We start from the raw sequence: 20,614 nt of genomic DNA, 5'->3' as shown, positions 1-20,614 counted from the left end.
TAAAAAATAAAAAGAACAATCACAGCTGATTTGAAACCAACACATTTCACCAAATTTAGATTCCAAAGAAAATCTGCCAAGCTGTAGGGTTTTTTTTTTTTTTCCTTTTTCTTTTTTGTCCCCCCTCCCCTCAGTGTTTCCAAACATTCCACCTCTTCCTCCTCCCTTTTGGGGTCTGTGCAGATGTGGGAGCTGCGTTCCAGCAAGCACTCTGTCCTGCTAGGTCATGGAAATCCATCTTCACATGATTCGTAGGCCTTGAATAGAGGATTCTAAGGTCTTGAGAGAGAGAGAAATCTTAATCACAATCTGCTGCAGTATCCACTTGCTCAGTGTAAATGCTGATGATTAGGTAAAAGAGGCAAACCCCTGAATACCCAAGATCGGGCTCATGTTGGAGAGACAGAGACCACTCTAGGGGTCTCACTTCAAACACAGACTAATGATTCCCATCCCCTGCCCCTGAAACTGCAGTAGAGCAGTTTACAAAGGCTTGCAGTGACAGAATAAGGGGCAATGACTTTAAGCTGGAGAAGAGCAGATTTAAATTGGATGTTAGGAACAAGCTCTTTATTATGAGGGTGGTGGAACACTAGAACAGGCTGCCCAGTGAAGTGGTTGAGGCCCCTTCCCCAAAGATATTCAAGGTGAGGCTTGATGAGGCCCTGGGCAGCCTGATCTAGTTGGGGATATCCCTGCTAACTGTGGGGAGGTTGGACTAGATGACCTTGGGAGGTCCCTTCCAGCCTGGACCATTCTGTGATTCCATGTGTCACATTGGTTCCTTGTCTGGCTCCTGTTCCCTCAGAGCTTTCTGGCATTACAGAGCAACTACTCTTTTCCCACAGGCAGTGGTCAGCTTTCAGCTGCTTGGGGTGGCCAGCAGAGACCTCTGTTGGCCAATCCTCCACAAAGCAAACCCTGGCGTTAATTATCAAATCCTTTCAGGGTTTCCAGTACTGCATTTTCTGATTGAGATAATTCCTTATTACTTTGATGAGTTAATTATGAAAGGGCAGGACCAGTGAACAGAATCCACAGGGATGGATGCCAGAAAGGGCAGCAGGTCTTGTCCTACCAATGATTATTCCAGCCTGATTGTGGCTGAGGTAGAGGGTTGGAGAAGGAAAGAATTAGTGTGATTCCTTCCTACAGGGACATGAAGGGATTCTATTAAAAATTAAGTCTGGGTTAGCACCATCTGCTGAACAAAGTGTATCTGCGTTTATGCTGAATCTTGGATCCCTCTTCCTTATGGAGTTCTTGAATATTCCAGTCTGGATCTCCTACAGCTAGTAAAACCTGCTGAGCCCAAGATCCAAAACCCCAGCACCACCCCCAGTGGACATAAAGAGGGCAGGAAAGGTGTACCTTGAAATCCCAGATGGTCATCGCTCCATCAATGCCGGTGGTGCAGAATTTCCGACAGTCTCGTTTGTCTATCTCATAAATAGACACTTGGCTGAAAGCAGAGAGTGAGAGCTGTGACACAGACACCCATCCCAGACAGCTGGGAAAGCTGGGTTGAATTCAACTCCTACTCTCTCAAAAGGGAGCCATGAGCATAGCAAAGCTTGTGCTAGGTTTTTGGTACAGTGCTTCAGAAAAACAAGCCAAGAAAAAAGGATGGTGAAAGCTTTTATCACTTGGAGGCCAAGCCTAGACATTTCCCTTCAGTAAAGACAAATTGCTTCAGCAGTGACAGCATCCTCTAGGCTCAGGCACTTTTTTAAATGCAGGGATATTTTACTTGATTAATCTGAATCAATAGTTTTGGTGAATAAATACAAAAGGAAACAACAGGATGTGGCCAGACTCTTTTCAGTCAGTCTGGAGCACCTCTTTATGGGGACTGGAGCATCTCTGTAATGGGAAAAGGCTGAGACCTGGGGCTGTTGAGCCTGGAGAAGATTGAGAGGGGAATCTTCTCAGTGCTTATCAGTATCTAAAGGGTGGGGAGCAAAAGGATGGAGCCAGACTCTTCAGTGGTGCCCAGCAAAAGGACAAGGGGCAATAGGCACAAACTAGAATATGGGAGGTTCCAACTTAACAGGAGGAAAAGCCTCTTTGCTGTGAGGGTGCTGGAGCCGTGAAGCAAGCTGCCCAGAGAAGCTGTGGAGAGACTCTAAAGCTGCCTGGACATTGTGATTGAACTGCTGTGGTTGACCCTGGTTTAGCAGGGGGTTGGACTGGATGATCACCAGAGGTCCCTTCTGACCCCTCCACCATGCCGAGATTCTGTGCAAATGGTGAATTTTGCCTACCAGATTCTGCACAGTGCTACCTGGCTCTTGTGAAGTATCCACATATGTGATAAAGCAACCTGTGGTAAAGCTACAGAACACATCAAAGACAAGCAAGCAGCAGCAGCATGCCTGCCATGTTAATGATTAGCTTTACCAGCTTCCATACAAGCCCCAGAAACAGATGGCTGTTAGTGAAAGACTAAAAGGAAGTGGGATGCCAGGAAACCCATCTGATCTGGCACACTTGAGCTCCCATGGGCGTGCAGCATATCCTGGGAAACCCAAGGGAGTGCTTCCTCCTCGTGCAGGAGAGGACACTCACGTTATACTGTTTTGGTGCAGCGTCTCCAGGGTGGTGTTGCGGTCTTCCGTAGTGGCTCTTTTATCCATGTTCCGGAAGCGTTCCATAGCGGAAATGTTGCGCTGGATGCTCTGTTTGGGAATGTCTAGTTTGGAAACGAAGGTCAGCAAGCCACGCTCATCACAGTTAAAGAGCATAGGGCAGCAGTCATGGCCCTGCAAGCAAACACCACGAAAGCATGTCAGGAAAAGAAATTCTTCTCCATGAGGGTGGTGAGACTCTAGGACAGGTTGCCCAGAGACGATGCGGAGGCTCCAGCCATGGAAGTGTTTAAAACCAGACTGGATGGGGCCTTGAGAAACCTGGACTAGTGGAAGGTGTCCCTGCCCACGGCAGGGGGGTTGGAACTAGATGGTCTTTAAGGTCCCTTCCAATTCAAATCATTTTATGATTCTAAGAAACACAAGCATGGACCTGATAAAGAGGGTCCAGAGGAGAGCCACGAAAATGCTCAGGGGGTTGGAGCACCTCTGCTACGAGGACAGGCTGAGGGAGCTGGGGGTGTTCAGCCTGCAGAAGAGAAGGCTCCAGGGAGACCTAATAGCAGCCTGCCAGTACCTGATGGGGGCTACAGGAAGGATGGAGAGAGACTGTTTACAAAGGCCTCTGGTGACAAGACAAGGGGCAGTAACTTCAAACTAGAGAAGAGCAGATTTAGATTGGATATCAGGGAGAAAGTTCTTCACCATGAGGGTGGTGGAACACTGGAACAGGTTGCCCAGGGAGGTGGTTGAGGCCTCTTCCCTGGAGATATTCAAGGTAAGGCTTGATGAGGCCCTGGGCAACCTGATCTAGTTGGGGATATCCCTGCTGTGGGGAGGTTGGACTGGATGACCTTGGGAGGTCCCTTCTGGCCTGGCCCATTCTATGATTCTATGAAGCAACAATAACCAGTTCATTCTTCTGCTGCTGTTAACTGCAGAAATGCAAAGACTGACACTCTAGAGAAGTTTGCTTACTACAAACTATAACTAATTGTGTTTCTCCCTCTCCAAACCACTACAACTCTACAAAGAAAATAACAAGACACTTACAGCTGCCACCACACTGTTTTCAGAGACAAACGACACGCTCAGGAGTGGAAGGAACTCTGTTTTCAGCTGTGAAACCCTGAACACAAGGACATTTGTTACAGGACTTAATGAAAACCTCTCATCTTATGCTCAAAAAAACAAAACTCAAGACTGTTCCCACACAAGGATCACTGAAAAGAGAAGTCAGTGTAGCTCTGCTGTACTGAGGAGACACCAGAAGGTTGTAATTTGTAATACAAAGCTTTAAGCTAGTGGAACTGCCCTGGAAGATCTGTATCAAACCTGGAACACTCCAGATGAAAGGCTGTGTGGAAAGAGTGGCAGGAGTTTAAAAAGAATACCCCCAAAAAAGGTTCAAATGGATGAAGCCATTAATTTCATTTCCATATTGAAAAACACTTGAAGCTGTAGTGCTTGGTATCATCTTTTCAGGAGGAAGAAGCCTACATGTTAAATTAAGTTAACTTTTGTGATTTTATAAGAAATGAGAAAAGAGTTCTAGAACATTTGATCCTTAATGATGTTTTCAGCCAAGCACCAATACATCTGTAATCATCAGAACCAGAATTCAAAATGAAGCCTGGGTGATCCCCCAGAGATCTTTGCTATCAACACACATGGGGAATGAAAGCCACAAACACTAAAAAGTTATTCAGCTCCAGATGAGGAGCAGAAGGAGAAACTGTTAATAAAATATCTTATTGAACTGGAAGGTGGAAGTTGAAACCTTGTAGAAGCAGGGTCTTAAGGGCAGCAGTTGAAATTAACATTTCATGAAACTGACAACTTATTTTCCAAATCCTAGTTGTAGACTGGGACTTAGTTACAGACTGAGCATGTTTCTGGAGTCTCTTAAATCCATTTACAAGGAAATACTGTCTCCCCAGTCACTAGAGTGGAATGTTTGGGGTTTTTTTCAAATGCCCTTTTTTCCCCCCCACCAAAGTCAGTTGACTATAACCTCCCTGAAAAATTGTTATAAAAAAGTTCAAATGATTATCATCTCCCATTCCAAGAATCCACCTTATATATGTAGATCTTAAGGAGACTCCTGGAACCTACAGTGAAACTGTTGAAACTGGAAACAGCAGTCACAGGTCTCCCTGCTGCAAGCACAATATTCCACATGCTGCTCCCTTCTATGCCACACAACTAAGAGCAAAAAGATACTCACATCATATTTTTGGAGGCATCAGCAACTGACACAGTGCTATCGTGACTGACCCAGGCCAGGCGGTTACCGCTGGCAGAAAAACTGACGCTGTGCACCCAGCCGCCGCTGCCAGCACCCCCAAACTCTGACATCAGCTGCCCAAAAGGCATTTTGGAGCCCCAGGGTGTACTGGCTGGTTTTTCATCCACTTCCTTAATGTAAGCAGAAAACACCCTGCAATAAAAAAAAAAAAAAAAAAAAAAAAAAAGAGAGATTTCAACATTGTTGTCACAGAATCACCCAGGTTGGAAAAGACCTCAGAGATCATCAGGTCCAACCTATTACCTAACAGCTCCTGACAACTAACCCATGGCTCCTAGTGCCACAGCCAAGCTTTTTCTGAACATCTCCAGGGAGGGTGACTCCACCACCTCCCTGGGCAGCACATTCCAATGGCCAATTACTCTTTCTGTGAAGAACTTTCTCCTCACCTTGAACCTAAACTTTCCTTGGCACAGCCTGAGACTGTGTCCTCTTGTTCTGCCACTGGTTGCCTGGGAGAAGAGCCCAACCCCCACCTGCCTACAACCTCCCTTCAGGTAGTTGTAGAGAGCAATGAGGTCTCCCCTGAGCCTCCTCTTCTCCAGGCTGAACACCCCCAGCTCCCTCAACCTCTCCTCACAGGGCTGTGCTCCAGACCCCTCCCCAGCTTTGTTGCCCTTCTCTGGACATGTTCAAGTATCTCAATGTCCTTCTTAAACTGAGGAGCCCAGAACTGGACACAGGACTCAAGGTGTGGTCTAACCAGTGTTGATTATAGGGGAAGAATGACTTCCCTGCTCCTGCTGGCCACACAATTTCTGATGCAGGCCAGGATGCCATTGGCCTTCTTGGCCACCTGGGCACACTGCTGGCTCATGTTCAGCTGCTGTCAACCAGTACCCCCAGGTCCCTTTCTGCCTGGCTGCTTTCCAGCACCTCTGACTTCAGCCTGTAGTGCTGCCTGGGGTTGTGGCCAGAAACCATAACCTGGTTATGGTTTGAACATGGAACTTTTGCCTAGTTTCTAAGTGCAAAAACAAGAATAGGAACTTTCTGGACATCTTTGAATAAAAAGGTAAATAAATTACCATTGGATGCAAAATAATTGATTTGTCTACATCAATTCATTGGCCTGTCAATAGGGTAAAATTGAGCTGCATTAACATCTCTGTCTCTTTTTGCCTCTTCACTCTAGCTGCTACTAGCTGGTGCTTTTGCTTTGGCTGTGCTCCTTGTTGTGGGCTAAGTATTAGCAGGCTATACTAACTGCTGTCTCCTCTTTCTCTTGGACAGGGGGTGGGGAGGAGAAGGAGGTTTGTCCAGAGGGGTCTTGGTGAATACATTGTAAGTATATTTCAATGAATTGCAAATACATTTAAATACATTTTGTACATAATGCATTTCATATTTGTAGATTTTAGTTTGCTTGTAAATAGAGCTTTCATTTGCTTCCAAACCTTCTGAGCTAATCTGGTCATTTATTTTGGGGGCAATTCTCCAAATTTATGTTGTGGGGGTAATTCCTAAATTCACCACAAGCATGAACAAAGACAGAAAAAAAAAATAACCTCCTGGGAGCTGCAGATACAGAGGCATCCTCATTCTACCCAAATCAAGTACTACAGTATCTTCAAACATCAAAGCACTGGTGTGGGAAGCTTCAGTGTACAGAGAGAAAGCACAAGTACAAAGGGTGTTACATGTACAGGTTTCTCATAAATGCTTTTCTTGTATCTCTCTCCTTTCTTTTTTTTTTCCAGGAGGTGGCCCAACACATCCATTGTCACTGCAGGTTCCACTCTGCTAAGATCTCCCTTTCATCCTTTTGCAGTGCTGGTAACTCTTTGAGAGTCAATTCTCCAGTCAGAGAAAAGCCAGCTTCACACTGTGTAATTAGAAGCTAATACAAACACCTACAAAATTACCCACTTTTTAAGAGCTTTCACTTTCTAGCAGGATTTCAAAGGCAGAAAACTGATGTTCAAATGCTAGCAAAAGAACTCTGAGCCACTTTGTTCTGGCTCATTACTGGACGGATGCCTTGAAAACCTGAAATACCACAATATTTTTATAGGCTGGGTTATGGGGTTTTTTGGTGTTGTGTTTTTTTTTTTTTTTTCTTTTTTTACCCCCAGCACTACAATTTTCAAGATATGTTTAAATAGAAATCCTCCCCCTTCATCAGATTCCTTTGGCATGATTCAGACATGCCACAATATGGTGTTCTTGACTGTTACCATGGAAGTTAGTGGGAATCCTATGTCATGAACATAGGATTAGAGTCCTTTGAACAGGAGGAGCAAGTGAGCTACACCACACTACTACCAGAGAAACATTCCAGTGTAAACCAACACCTCCTGATAAAATATCCATGCTTACACTCAAACCCAAAAAGGAATTCCTTTAGAGATTTGAAGGAAACGTTGCTCCCCCCCAAATCCTTTCCACATGTGGGGTATGCACTTCAAAAGGTATCTATATGCAGCTTACTCCAATAAAGCTGATCACTTGGAACAAGAAGGGGTTTAACTGCAGCTATATTAGGGACAGATTTTTAGAGAATTAAGTATGAATTTATATTTGGCTCTCTCAGTTTAAATATAATCTAACGATAATCCTTCAACAAACTTCATTTTATAGAGACAGTTCCCTTAATGTATGGAAATAGGCCAAGATGTTTAAAGCAACACAAGGCAGAAAAGCCTTTCTAAGCAGGGAAGACCTGTTAGTTAAAAATAAGGTTTTTCCTTTACTGAAGTCTCTCTTCTAAAACCAAAATCACCTCACCTTGAGGGCCCCAGTCTTGAAAGAATGTTGGGAAATGACTTTCATTCCCACAGCAACACTGTTCCAGCAAGAACATAAACCTTGCACCTATGTGGTGCTGTCAGATTTATAGACATATTTCTAAAGACAAAGTTAAGAGCACTTCATCCAGGCCAGCCACCACAAAAACTCCACTGAATACCCATCAGCTTGGAACCTCTTCTGCCCTCCAACCTCTTCCACAATGTCTCCCACTTGCTGTTTATCAGCTGCCAGTTCTGGCAGGTTCTGGCAGATCCATTCCTATTTTTTTCTGAAGAACCAGCTATCAGACAGATGCATAATTCAGGCTCAGGTATCTCTGTCTTTAACATGTAACTGAACATTCCCCAGAACTGGAATTCTAGAGCTCTGTCTTCAACGTTTAGCAAAGAAAAATATTCTTCCATGATTTGCTTTCTCTTTCTTCCCCAAACCAATTGGTACCAATCTTCACTACTTTTCCTTTCTTTCATGTTTTTATACAGAGATTCCTAGGATAAAAGCAGCAAAATTATTAAATAACTCATCCTAAAAAACAATGTTAAGGAAGAGCAGAAAATTTCACAAATGTTTTAAACTAAGAGCTGGGATTTTTTTTTTTTCCAAAGTATTGCCCCATTTCCAGAGAAATAAGATTCAGGACAGAATGAGTTTTCTGATAGGAAGCAAGAGATTAAACAAGTCTTCTAGAGGATGCTCCTGGGAAATGATTGCATCACACCTTGACTTCCTTCCAACAAAGAAAGAAGCCTAATCAAATTACACTGCTCAGCAAATGATGTGAATCTATCTTCTAAATCAAAACAGGAAAGAGGAGTTCATCAGGGATGCAATATACATTAACAAGCCTGGAAGACAAAGGAACCAAGTCTAAAGTAACAGATATATCCATCCATCCATCCATTCCTCTCAGCTGACCTAATGTCAAAACCCTGACGGGCTTTATGAACACACACAAAAAGATTTCCATGGGAGTATGTTTTACATCACAGTTTTCGTGCAAGGCAATGAACCAATAGTTCATCTAAAGAAAAACAGAAATCAGGCAGGAAAGGGAGACTCTCCTCTTCTTTCCAGCTTCCATTTAATGTGTGTCCTTACAGAAAAAGCTATCAGAGGATAGAATTTAGATGCAGGGGTTTCATTCTGAAATAAGGAATGTAACAGTTAGTCCCACCTCCCCTTCCCACTCTTTCTTAGTCATTTTTAGTACACACTTGGAAGCTTAAAAATTGCCCTATTATATAAAGAATGTAAGAAAAGGAGCTTTCATTAGCCTTCAAGGTACAAGTGATTAAGTAAAATATGAATTCAAGTCAACCACTCTGCAGGCAGTTTCCCAAGCAGACTTCATTGCAGTGACCCTGTCACTCAGCACAGAGCAACTTGCAGGACTTATGGTGTAATTTCACAAGCAGTTGGGAAGTTTACTCCATTCACATCACAGGGAAATCTGGTTTTACCAGCAATTCTTTTCTAATGCTCTCCAAAACCATGTTTTGTTGTATTGAGCTTTGTGTGGATCAATTCCTTAACCCTGCTCACCATGGGGCTGCAAGAACATTAAGGCTGGTTTGGGCATGGGAGACAAAAGAAGTGACTCAGGGAAGGAAAAGGTGAGACAGCACCTTTGGAAGTGCCAAGTTGGTCTGAATTTTGGAACTGCACCATTAGGATACTGCTTTTCAGTGTTGGTGTTCTACAAGATAGCATCTACTAGTCTAATTTCAGCCTAACAACTAGATCTCAGCACTCAGTGTGTGCATAGTAACACTATGCCTGTGTACTGCTAGTAAAGAAACCACCAGTTCATCAATCTGAGATGTGCCCCTCAGCAGATACATGTTGGCAGCCCAAAGTCTTCCTGCAGTGGCATCAAAGCCAAAATTTCTCAAGCTGGGTGTTTTATTTTGGTAACAACAACAGTATGCAATGAGGCATCTTCTATTTTGATAGCAAATTCATGATCAACATGCTCATGCTACTATCCTGAACCACTAATCCAAGCTGATATACAGGTACTTTATTTTCTCTCACCTGCATTTGAAGTCACAGGATCCTGCAGCCAGCAAAACATTGTTGGGGTGCCAATCCAGGCTAAGGACAGTGGAACGAATAGGCTTTTTAATGTGTTTGCTCACCCACCTAAATTAAAAGAGAGAAAATGGAAAACACTTTACCAGACTCCCCCAAATCCACAAAGTGCTTCTCAAGAAGATCAGCCCTTGTCAATGACTAAACACAGCACTTCATAAAACACACATTGTCACAAAATGGTTAGTGTTGGCAGGGACCTTTCAAGCTCATCTAGTCCAACCCCCCTCCAGTCAGCAGGGACATCTTCAGCTAGAGCAGGCTGCTTAGAGCCCCAATCTTTCACCTTGTAGAGTCTGTGAACTTTGGTATAGAGTTTATTTAATTAATCTTCTAAATACTATAAACAAACTCATGTTAAATATACATCTATCCCTTCACCTCAGCCCTATTCCTCTTACAACTAATTTTCATAAGGCATCAGACAGAACTCCATCATGTGATTTTTGCACAGTAATTGCCTGGTCCCTCACACCCTACAAGACATGACCAGCAAGATTAGAGAGGTGATTGTTCCCCTCTACTTGGCACTAGTGAGGCCACACCTCAAGTACTGGGTTCAGTTTTGGGTTCCTCATTCCAAGAAGGACATTGAGTTGCTGGAACTTGTCCAACAAGTGCAACAAACCTAGTGAAGGGTCTAGGACACAAGTCTTCTGATGAGCAGCTGAAGGAACGGGGGTTGTTCAGTGTAGAGAAAAGGAGGCTGAGGGGAGGCCTTCTTACTCCCTACAACTCCCTGAAAAGAGATTTGAGCCAGGCAGGGGTCAGTCTCTTCTCTCAAGGAACAAGGGTAATGGTTGGACTCAATGATCTTAAAAGTCCGTCTTGAGCCTAAATGATTCTCTGACCTGTAAGAGCTCTCACCTTTGTGAAACAGAGCTAAGCAGGATGATTTTTCTTACATCACTACGTACAAGTCCTCTCTACCTCCTTGCAAAGAGTTTTAAAGTCACCTCTCTTGCCTACTGACTTTTCTACTGCTTAATAATACAATAACTACAAAACACAAGTAAATGGACGACCTGCCAACGATATGACCAGGGTATACTCCTCAGTTATCTCAAGCACAGTGAAATGTGCATCACTATCAGCCTGAGTATGTCTCAGCAGGCTTAGTTTGTCTGAACTATTTACACAACAGTAATGAAATCTGTTATCCACTCGATGGCCTCTGGGATGATGATGATGGTGCTTTTTCTCTGAATTTACTTCTATCAGGCACAAGCAGTTTTAAGGATCACATTGAATTATTTATCTTCAACATACCAGTTTCTTTTTCTCTGCAGACAAGTGAGGCAGAGAAAAAGTTAACGACTGGGTATGCTGGAAAGTATAAAAGTCCCAAACAATCTTTTAAATGTGTTTTGCAAATGGTCGCATTGTCTACCAGCTCCATGGGGAAGACTGCACACAGAAAGGTAGGCACAGACACCTGTGGGTTTATGTGTTTATGCAACCCAAAGTACTAGATCCTCAAATTACTGATGCCACCTACAGATCATAGAATGGTCTGGGTTGAAAAGGATCATAAAGATCATCTAGTTTCAACCCCTCTGCCATGGGCAGGGACACCTCCTGCTAGACCACATTGCTCACAGCCACATCCAGCCTGGCTTTGAATGCTTCCAGGCTTGGAGCCTCCACAGTTTCTCTGGGCAACCTGTTCCAGTGCCTCTCCATCTATGGTAAATGTAGCTCCAGCACATACAGCTGCCAGTGCAGATCTGTTAAAGATCAGGAGCAGTAAGTTTGGATACCAAAGAGGAAAAAATATTAATGGTGGAATTATCTGTGATAGTCCTGACTGCAATCTAGAACTGTGACAAGATATATCACAGAATACACAACAGAAGAAGACAAGCTCTGACATATTCTAAGAGACCACTCTGAAGAGAAGTGACAGATTTGAGTTCTCTAATGACAAGAAGTGGCCCAAAATAATCAAAGTCAAGGTTTCTTCATTCATTCTGGAAGGAGGTGGGGGAGGAAGCATTTCTTTTTTCAAACATACAGTTGTGGTAAAAGAATTTTTGACTCTGCAGAAATCCTGGCACTTTTTGAAAGGCAGCATATGTTTACAGCAGTCAGCCAGAACACATCCACGCCAACACATCCAGCCTGAAAACAGGCTAAGCGCCCAAGGCTTTCAGGTGCTACACCAAAGCCAAACAGGGAACCCTCTTGCTACAGTTTGAAAGGGGAACTTTAGCCTAGTCCCTGACTGCAAAGACTGAAAGTAAAATAAATTACCATTGGATACAAAAGAAAACTAATGATAAGGTCTATATCATTCACTGGTTTGCTGATGGAGATAAAGAGCAGTGGCAGAAACAGCTCTTTCTCTCTTTTTTCTTTCTGCTTGCAACTTCTCTCTCTCTCTTCCATGGTCTTGCCAGGGTATCTGTTTTGACTATTGTGTGAGGGAACAGGAAAGAGAGCGGGGGAAGAAGTGAATGGGTCCCCTGGATCCATCCAGGGGGGTCTGAGGAGTTTGTGTTGTTTATAAATTGTAAATATATATGGATATATTACACATATTGTATATTTTGTACACATTCATTGCATTTCATATTTCTAGATTGCAGTTTGCTTGTAAATAGAGCTTCATTTGCTTCCATCCCAAACTCACCTAGTCCGGTGATTTTATTTTGGGGGTAGTTTCTCCAAATTAGTAATTTGAGTAATTCCAACCCCACCTCTCCTTCAATCCATGAAGGAACTCATGAGGCAAATCTCTCGCTGCTTCCTGAGGACTTCAGGAATTAGGAAAACAGTAACCTAATCGCTGTCTTTCCACCCAGCCTTTAGCTTTCCCATGCAGACACTCAAGGTACAAAGGGAAATGAAACGGCTCACCAGTCATTTTCAGATTCAAAGTAGCACACGGATATAAGTCGAGCTCCACTTCCCACAGCAAATTTGTTCTCCAGGGGAGACCATTTCACGAAGGTGGCTGCACGGTTGATCCTCAGGATCACAAGGGTTGGCTTCCAGACGCCGTCCTTCTGGCTCCAGACGTAGGCGTTGCGGTCTGCGCCGCAGGTGACGATGCGATCGCTTTTGGGAGCCCAGTCGATACCTGCAGTGCAGGGCTCACATCAGACACTCATTGCTTTACAGCGAGGCAAAGCAGAGACACCCACAGCCTTCCAACAGAGACAGTGAGCACTGTTGTGTCAGCATTCCCCTTCCTCCCCTATCCTCCAGGCACCCTTTTAAACTGTTCAGGGGTACCGGTTTGTCCCTCTAGCTTTCATCAGAATTGCAGATCCCAAGTTTCCCGATTCCCCAAGGGGTGTGCCCGCTCTGGAAGCCTGCTCCGATAGTGGCCAACAGGTGGAGCTCTGCAGACGGGCAGAGGCCTGTCCCCTGCACACACCAAACCATCGACTTGTGCTAGATACCCGATCCAGCAGCTGAAACCCAGCAATTCTGAAACGATGCAGGCCCAAGGGAGGCCACGACAGCGAGGCAAGAACTGGAACCCCTCTGCTGTGAGGCCAGGCTGAGAGAGTTGGGGTTGTTTGGCTCCAGGAAGACCTTCCTGTGGCTTTTCAGGACTTAGGCTGATAAAAAAGATGGGGACAGACTTTTTAGCAGGGCTGTTGTGACAAGACAAGGGGTGATGGCTTTAAGCTAAAAGACAAGAGATTTAAACTAGAGAGAAGGAAGAATTTTTTTACATTGGGGGTGGTGAAACACTGGTCCAGGTTGCCCCAGGAGATGCCCTATCAGTGGAACTATTCCAGATGAAGTTGTTTGGGGCTCTGAGCAACCTGTTCTAGTTGCAGATGGCCCTGCAGACTGCAGGGGGGTTGGACTGGATGACCTTTAAAGGTCCCTTCCAACACAAACCAGTGTGTGATTCTATGCACAACCCTCTACCAACAGCTGACTGCTTGCTACCAGAACACAGTCACAATCTGGAAGTTTAAACAGCAGGGGTTTTTTTGGTTAGAAGTTATCAATCTTTATAGACTGTACAACCGTTACATTCTTTCCACACCTATTTAAGCTGTGCCACGAAAAAACAAACAAACAAAACAACCACCAAAACCACAAACATTTACAAAGCAAAAATAATAAATTCAAAGGATAAAAGGAAGCCTTTGATAAGCCTGCTATTGCTTCCTCCCCCTCCTATGCAATGAAGGATGTTCTCAACTGGAAAGCCTTAACAGCCACACTATTTTTCATCTTTCCTTTAGCATCCTTCTTCAAGATGCAGAATGCACTCCTGAACTCTCCTGACACAAAGTTAAATTTCAGTGATTTTCCAGAACTGTGCTCAGTGTGAAGAATATTCCTTAAACACAGAAACTGTGTGGCAAGAATTTGTACTAATTTCACCATATTATTCATATATGCTCTGCTTCAAAATACAAAATAGGCTTATGTTTAATATTTTGAAGAGGCTGGTAGTCTGAAATCATAGTTACACAAGTCAATCTAGCACTGCTTTTGAAAAGGGGCACCATCCTGCCTCTCCCTGCTTCTCTTGCCCACCACTGGTGTTCTTCTGATCCATGGCAAGTTCAGCTTTCCAGCTTAGTAGAAAACTAAGCCAGCAAAGAATGAGTAATGCTCTTCCTGTCAGTGAACAGAAGCAGCTCCCCACAAATCTCTGAAGCAAGACACAAAAGACAAGATATGGGACCAGGCCCATTGCAATCAGAAGCTGGAGTGGCAGCAGTTGAGTCATCCCTGTCAGGCAACAAGCTGTTTGATGAGTCCATCTCCTCTGTTTAATCACAGCTTAAGTCTACTCTGTACAACCACCACAACACTTGGTATTCCAAAGGTATCTTCTCACAGGTAATTAGTGATAGAACAAGAGGGAATGGCCTCAAGCTGTGGCTGGGGAGGTTTAGACTGGACATTAGGAAAAATTTTTTCACTGAAAGAGTGGTCAGGCATTGGAACGAGCTGCCCACAGAGGTGGTTGAGTCACCAGCCCTGAATATGTTTAAAGGTGGTTTGGATGTGGTGCTTGGGGAATTGGTTTAGGGGTGAACCTTGTAAAGTAGGGTTCTCAGTTGGACTTGGTGATCCTGAGGGTCTTCTCCAACCTGAAGGTTTCTGTGTGATCCTGGGTGGTATAAGCTGCGCAGGAAAGCAGGGACATCTCTTTTCCCAAGTCATTAATATTTGGCTTTAACACTAACAGATGCAAGTGAAATGCAGAAAAATGTCTTTAGGGAACAGGATAGGGAACTGTAAATGCAGTCCAAGTGACTCTTCACCAAAGAGCACGTAGAGTTGTGCTCTCTGACAGCAACAATCAGATAAACCAAAGGGAATTCCTGCAAAATGCTGTTGGGCAGATATCTCTCTACAACTACCTGAAAGGAGATAGGAGCAAGGTGGGTGTTGGTCTCTTCTCTAATGACAAGTGATAGGATGGAGAGGAAATGACCTTAAATTGCACCAAGGGAGGTTTAGATGGGGTATTAGAAGAAGCTTCTTCACCGAAAAGGTTCTCAAACGCTGGAATAAGTTGCCCAGGGAGGTGGCTGAATCACTACCACCAAAAGATGCAGAGATGTGGTGCTGTGGAACATGGTTTAGCACCAGAGTAGATAATGGTTGGACTTGATAATCTTAAAGGATTTTTCCAACCGAAGCAATTCTATGATTCTGCCCATTAGTGAGTTGAGAACGGAACAAAGGATACTGCTGGTTTGGGCAAGTGCTTGTATTAATCACTTTCATTTCCTCCCTACAGCCCTTATAAAAGTATCACCATGAAAAATAAAAAAAACCAAAACAAAGTAATATAAAAGAGTACCAGAGGGCAATTACATTTTAAAAATAACACCTTGTGATTCATTGTGGCAGCTCTTTGCACATTTTCACTGCAGATCTACAGACACTCTGGGCCTGCAGTAGAATGTGGTCACTGATGGTCTGTCATAAATCCAGGACTGACCCCTTCCAAGTGTTTATATAGTCCCTAAAAAAGGATATTTATTGCTGTCAGAAACCGCAAACCAAGACAACAGTTGTGTACTTGACGAAGTTTTCCTGCTAGCCTTTGAGAGGGAGCAGCATGTATCACCAGGACAGCTGGTGACACAACCAAGTTACTTCAGCAGATTGAACATTTATTCTCATTATGGCATCACAGATGAAAAATAAGCAATAGATAAGAGAGATAGGCTCAGTTACTCTATTGAAATGTTTGGAAATGAAATGGGGCTTTTCTTCCCAACACTCATTTCATGCAGTGCAGAAAAATGCTGCAAAGCCCTCCCTAAGTGGGAATGCCAGCCTATAAAAAGATCTATTTACTCAACACTTGCAGATTTCCTATTCAGATTCTCAGCTGAGGAAAACAGGGGGTAGACAAACTCTGTGTCTGGCAGAGCACAGTCTCCTCTTACCTGTGATGTGTCCATTGTGCTCCTTTAGCTCATGAGCCTTTACCCACTGGCTCCCACTCTTCTTGTAGATATGGACTTCATGGTTATTAGGGCTAATGGCGATCTCTGAAAGAAGAAATAAAACCAATCCAATAGTACAGCAGGCTTTTTAATACCAAATGCTCTACTTGGAAGAACTTCCCAGTCTAAAACATACACTCTCAAATTTCAGAGCATTACATGGGTTTTGTAAACGAAGGGCCAACACCCCTGGAAGTGTTCAAGGCCAGGCTGGACAGGGCCTCAAGCAACCTGGTGTAGTGGAAGGTGTTTCTGCCCATGGTGATGGTGGTGGGGTTGGAACTAGATAATTTTAAGGTCCCTTCCAGCCCAAACCATTCTACCAATCTATGATCCCTGGATAATCTCAAATAACTGTGGTCATAATGTGGACATAGTGCACATTATGGTCATAATGGAACATGCACATTTGGAGCAGAACAGGTCACATTGTGCTAGAAAACTTGGGGTATGGAAATAGAGGGTCAAAGAGGGGAAGGGCCAGGTCATTCCCATGAAGCCCAAGAGGCAAAGCTTTCTGGAACACCGGCAAGACTAGATTTGCTTATATGCCAGAGTTCCAGTAATGGGTTTAGAAAAGCTCACATTTAGAAGATGTGCTTTTGGGATCCTAAGTGGAACACTTGACATGTAGCATTATGTATTTGACTACACATTTCCTAAACATGATCCAGAACACTGCAAGATGACAAACTAACATCAGAGAGAGAAAATATCAGTTACAAAAAAAAAAAATCCCATGAAAATGACATCTAAGCTGTTACTCACGGGTCCGGTCTCTGTTCCACGCATGGCAGGTGATTGGCTCTAGTAAAAATTGATGCAGAGACATTCCGAGTTAAAGAGGTTCCTGTGTTGTAAAAATTGAAAAAGCTAAAAGGAGTAAAAAATCGAAAACAAAACACTTCAAAATGAGATCATTACTAAACCAAAAATCAGCCTTGTTTCAGTCCAGCATTACAATTTACTCACAGAAGATCACAACTTACTCGCTAAGGCCACTAAAGAGCTGTCTTAGTCATACCTCCTGATATCTTCAGTAGGAGGATGAATTTTCAGTGTCCAGCTGACCACAGCTTATTGCAGCTGCCCTAAAAGCACTACACATTTGCTTCTTCATGTGTCCTCACAGGTGAGAGAGAAGGTCCTCAGGAAATCTAACAAACTTAATAGTTTAACTATGGAAATAGAATACCTGAAACAAAATAATCTTGGGACACAGCTCAGAAAATTGGTTGCTGACAGGTATCAAGGCTCATGGGTAGAACTGCAATAAAAACCTGTTCCTCCTTCTCTCTGAAGTTGGTGTGTCCAGAACATTGATATGTAACATGAAGCATTTGATAAAGTCAGTTATATGGATCCGAGGGAAAAAAATATTTAGATTAATAGTTACTTACTAATTTATTCAAATTAATTCTAGCACTAAGCTGTTTTCCAGTTAGGCTTTTGTCCCTGTGAGATTCAAACATGAAAAGAATGAGCTGAATCATTCTAGTTTACAAGTGTTTTGTTGAAAATAAAGCTAGACACTCAGGTTTTTTGTTTAACTGGTGACTGCTACAAGAGACAGTACCTGTAGCTGGAGGTACACTGACCTACAACTACAGAGCTGTTTAAAATATTATCTTATATTTTATGTCCTGTATTAACCAAGGACAGCATAAATGGCTGGAACATACCATCATAAAATCCTCAAGGTCACCTGTAACAATTAAAATGCACCTAATTCAATCTATACAGCTCGAATCTGTCAATTCCTTCCCTATACTCCACTCATTTTCATAACAATTTTTGACTTGGCTCATAGGTCAAAGCCTTTTTAGCCCTACAGATACACCTAAACAGAAATCTCTCTGTGATGTCATTCCAAGACATCCACACCCATTATAGCCTGAAATTACAACACACCCAAGTATGGCCATGTTAGCAGAGGGTGGAGGCTTCGGGACAAGGTAGGAATTTGGAAGCAAACAGGAAATGAGTGGCAGTCCAACAGAAACTCAAGAGTGAATGAGAGAGGAGCACATTCTGAGGGAGCTGAGCAATTACTATCATGCCATGAGTTTAACAAATACACTGCGAGGGCTGAATCATGGTGCAGAGATGATGCAGGGCTTGGCCTGTGTAATAACTGGAGATTTTTTTTCTTTTCTCCTTTTTGTTTTTCTTTTTGCTTAAGAAATCAAGCACTGCCACTTTAAAGAAATACAACTTAGAATTTAAATGTCCTTCAAATATAACTTTTAACTACAACAGCTTTAAGTTCAGTTCGTAATGTTAATCAGCAAGATTATCGTGGTTCTTCTAATAATCATATTCCACCACAGAGAGCTATGAAATATAAGCAATCCTTAAAAAAATAATTAATTATCTTTTATTCATGTGAAAATGTTAACACACACAGAGCTACCTTTGACCCAGGACAGCCATGATTTGAGATTCCATGTGTTAATATAAGCAAAACAGGACTGCAAATTGCTTTTTCCACGACCTTGCTTTAGTACATGCCAACATTCAGTAGCAGTACATTTCCATATACAGGAAAAGCTGAGGAGCTGTTCTGCCAACCAGAAATGCTCAGCCTTTTCTGCTCTTTCTGAAATAAAATGTAAAAATATCCAATCTCCCCTCCCCAGGGAATGCAGCTATTTCAAAACACTTTCTGATACAGTCCTGGTGTTTTTTCCAGAGACTACTACACTTGAGCATTATAGTCCCATCCTAACTTCTGGTTCAGAGATTTTTTTAACTAACCCACACATGTTCCCAAAGACAACCTCAACCAAGCACTATGGTCCATTCCTTCCCACTGATTTTCTGTGGGCACCACAACTTGTAGCAAGTGACTGTTTTCTGCTTTAGTTTGTCAAAAAAAACTTATGAAACCCAGCAGTGATAATAATCTCAAAAACCACTGCTCTGTTAACCTGATAGCTGCAGTACTGTTTTCTGCAGGAAGAGAAATCTTAATGAAGTCTTCCAGTTACGTTTATCCCTTGCCAATACAGACAAAAGCAAATTCACAGTTCTCTAGAGAAAATGCAACTGGCTCTATGATTCTTGATACAGTTATGTAGGAAAGCCCTCATTGCCCTCCTGTAAGCCAGCCTCTGAATCTCACACGTGAGGTGCTATTATAACTCTGTTAGCCAAGTACTTAATATGACCTTCTCTGATCATATTTTCAAATGCAAAGTAACTGTTCTTGAGTAACATATTTTTAAAAGGAGGGGGAAAAAAGAAGGAAATCTTGCATCTTCTTTCTGTATGCAGAACAAAAATATCAAGGCTGGGAAGTAGAGGACTCAGCTGCTGTCATCTCTGAATAGGGTGAGAAATATACGGTGTAAGGCCATCCCTGGACAAGCAACTAGCAAGGATGCAGACTGAGAAGTGGAGACAGCATGTGTGTGGGTGTGAGAGAAAAGGAACTTTTTAATCTTTGCCTATTTTCAGGGCACCTACATCACTTTCAAGCATCTGGAAGCAAAGTGCCACTAATTAAGGACTGCCTCCTACTCCTGTCATTCCCTTTCAAGTCACTCAGCGCAGCTCTCCCAAGAGGGTGACTCCTCACTGGCAAGCCTACAGGACGCTATTAGCATGATAAAGCCGATCGGTTTGGGATAGTTGGCAGGCTGCGGCCCTGCCCCGCGCTGGTAACACAGGTGCACGGCTCTGCTGCGGAGGCCGCGGTGCAGGAGGCAAAGTAGTGGTTGCCCCGCCGAGGCACTCCCCTGCCCAGCCCCGTTCATCCCCCCGTGCGGCTCCGTCCCTTCAGGGCGAAGGGGCTGAAGGCTCCCTCAGAAGGGCGCCCCAAGGACCCCGCAGAGCGAAAGGGCTGCCCACAGCTATCCACTCTCGGGACTGAGGTGACTCCCTGCCGCCATCCTCTCAACACCGGCGGGCCTGCAGGCTGCCTCCGTCCCTCCCCCCCCCCCCCAATCCCTTCTCGGGGCGGCGGCAGGCCGGCCAGGCGGCGCGGCGGGCATGCAGCCCTCGGTATAGGCACTCACCTGAGGCGGCGGGAGCGGAGCGGGACTCGCGGACTCTGGTCAGTCAACGCGACTCCGCTCCGGGCGGCGGGAGAGGAGGCGGCCGACAGCGGAGGCCGAGCGGGGGGGGCCCCGGCACTGACAAGGGAGCCAGGAAACTCGCTCTGCGCCTGCGCGCCGCCCGCCGGCCGCCCCAACCACCGCGCATGCGCCGAGGCGGCCGCGCTTCAGGGGCGGGGGCGCGCCACGAGCTGAGCGGAGCTGCGCTGCGCTGCGCTGCGCTTGAGAGGAGGGAGGGCGGGGCGCAGCGCGTGCCCGCGCCTCACACAAAGGCGGCGGGAGCGTGCGTGGTGTGGGGCTGCGCATGGGCAGTGCGCAGGTTGTATCAGGCGTGGGAGGGTGTTGGATTCTGCCAGGGAATGAGTCGAGGGG

At 44.3% G+C, this 20,614-nt stretch overlaps 1 protein-coding gene across 1 annotated transcript; it reads right to left on the bottom strand.

Annotated features, from left to right (window-relative positions):
* Positions 1-100: 100 nt before the first annotated feature.
* ARPC1A (actin related protein 2/3 complex subunit 1A) lies at positions 101-20,278 on the bottom strand. Its single transcript, XM_054390930.1, has 10 exons — positions 20,204-20,278; positions 16,953-17,034; positions 16,125-16,229; positions 12,598-12,820; positions 9,682-9,789; positions 4,816-5,028; positions 3,642-3,717; positions 2,569-2,762; positions 1,372-1,462; positions 101-279 (listed from the first exon to the last, which is right to left on the bottom strand). The coding sequence occupies exons 2-10, from the start codon at positions 17,014-17,016 to the stop codon at positions 241-243; spliced, it is 1,113 nt and encodes a 370-aa protein (XP_054246905.1). The 5' UTR covers positions 17,017-17,034; positions 20,204-20,278; the 3' UTR covers positions 101-240.
* Between the last annotated feature and the right edge of the window lie 336 nt (positions 20,279-20,614).

This window comes from Indicator indicator, chromosome 22 (assembly GCF_027791375.1).
Source record: "Indicator indicator isolate 239-I01 chromosome 22, UM_Iind_1.1, whole genome shotgun sequence".
Taxonomy (NCBI): domain Eukaryota; kingdom Metazoa; phylum Chordata; class Aves; order Piciformes; family Indicatoridae; genus Indicator; species Indicator indicator.
The sequence above is the reverse complement of the archived record's forward strand: the minus strand, read 5'-3'. Positions and strand labels throughout refer to the sequence as shown.

What these genes read in the sequence shown, in the direction of transcription:
- ARPC1A (XM_054390930.1), bottom strand. Translation starts at nt 17,016, where the DNA reads ATGTCTCTGCATCAATTTTTACTAGAGCCAATCACCTGCCATGCGTGG. An exon ending in GTGGAACAGAGACCGGACCC is followed by an intron (nt 16,230 to 16,952) that starts GTGAGTAACAGC and finishes TTCTTCTTTCAG; the next exon opens with AGATCGCCATTAGCCCTAAT. An exon ending in GCACAATGGACACATCACAG is followed by an intron (nt 12,821 to 16,124) that starts GTAAGAGGAGAC and finishes CCTGCACTGCAG; the next exon opens with GTATCGACTGGGCTCCCAAA.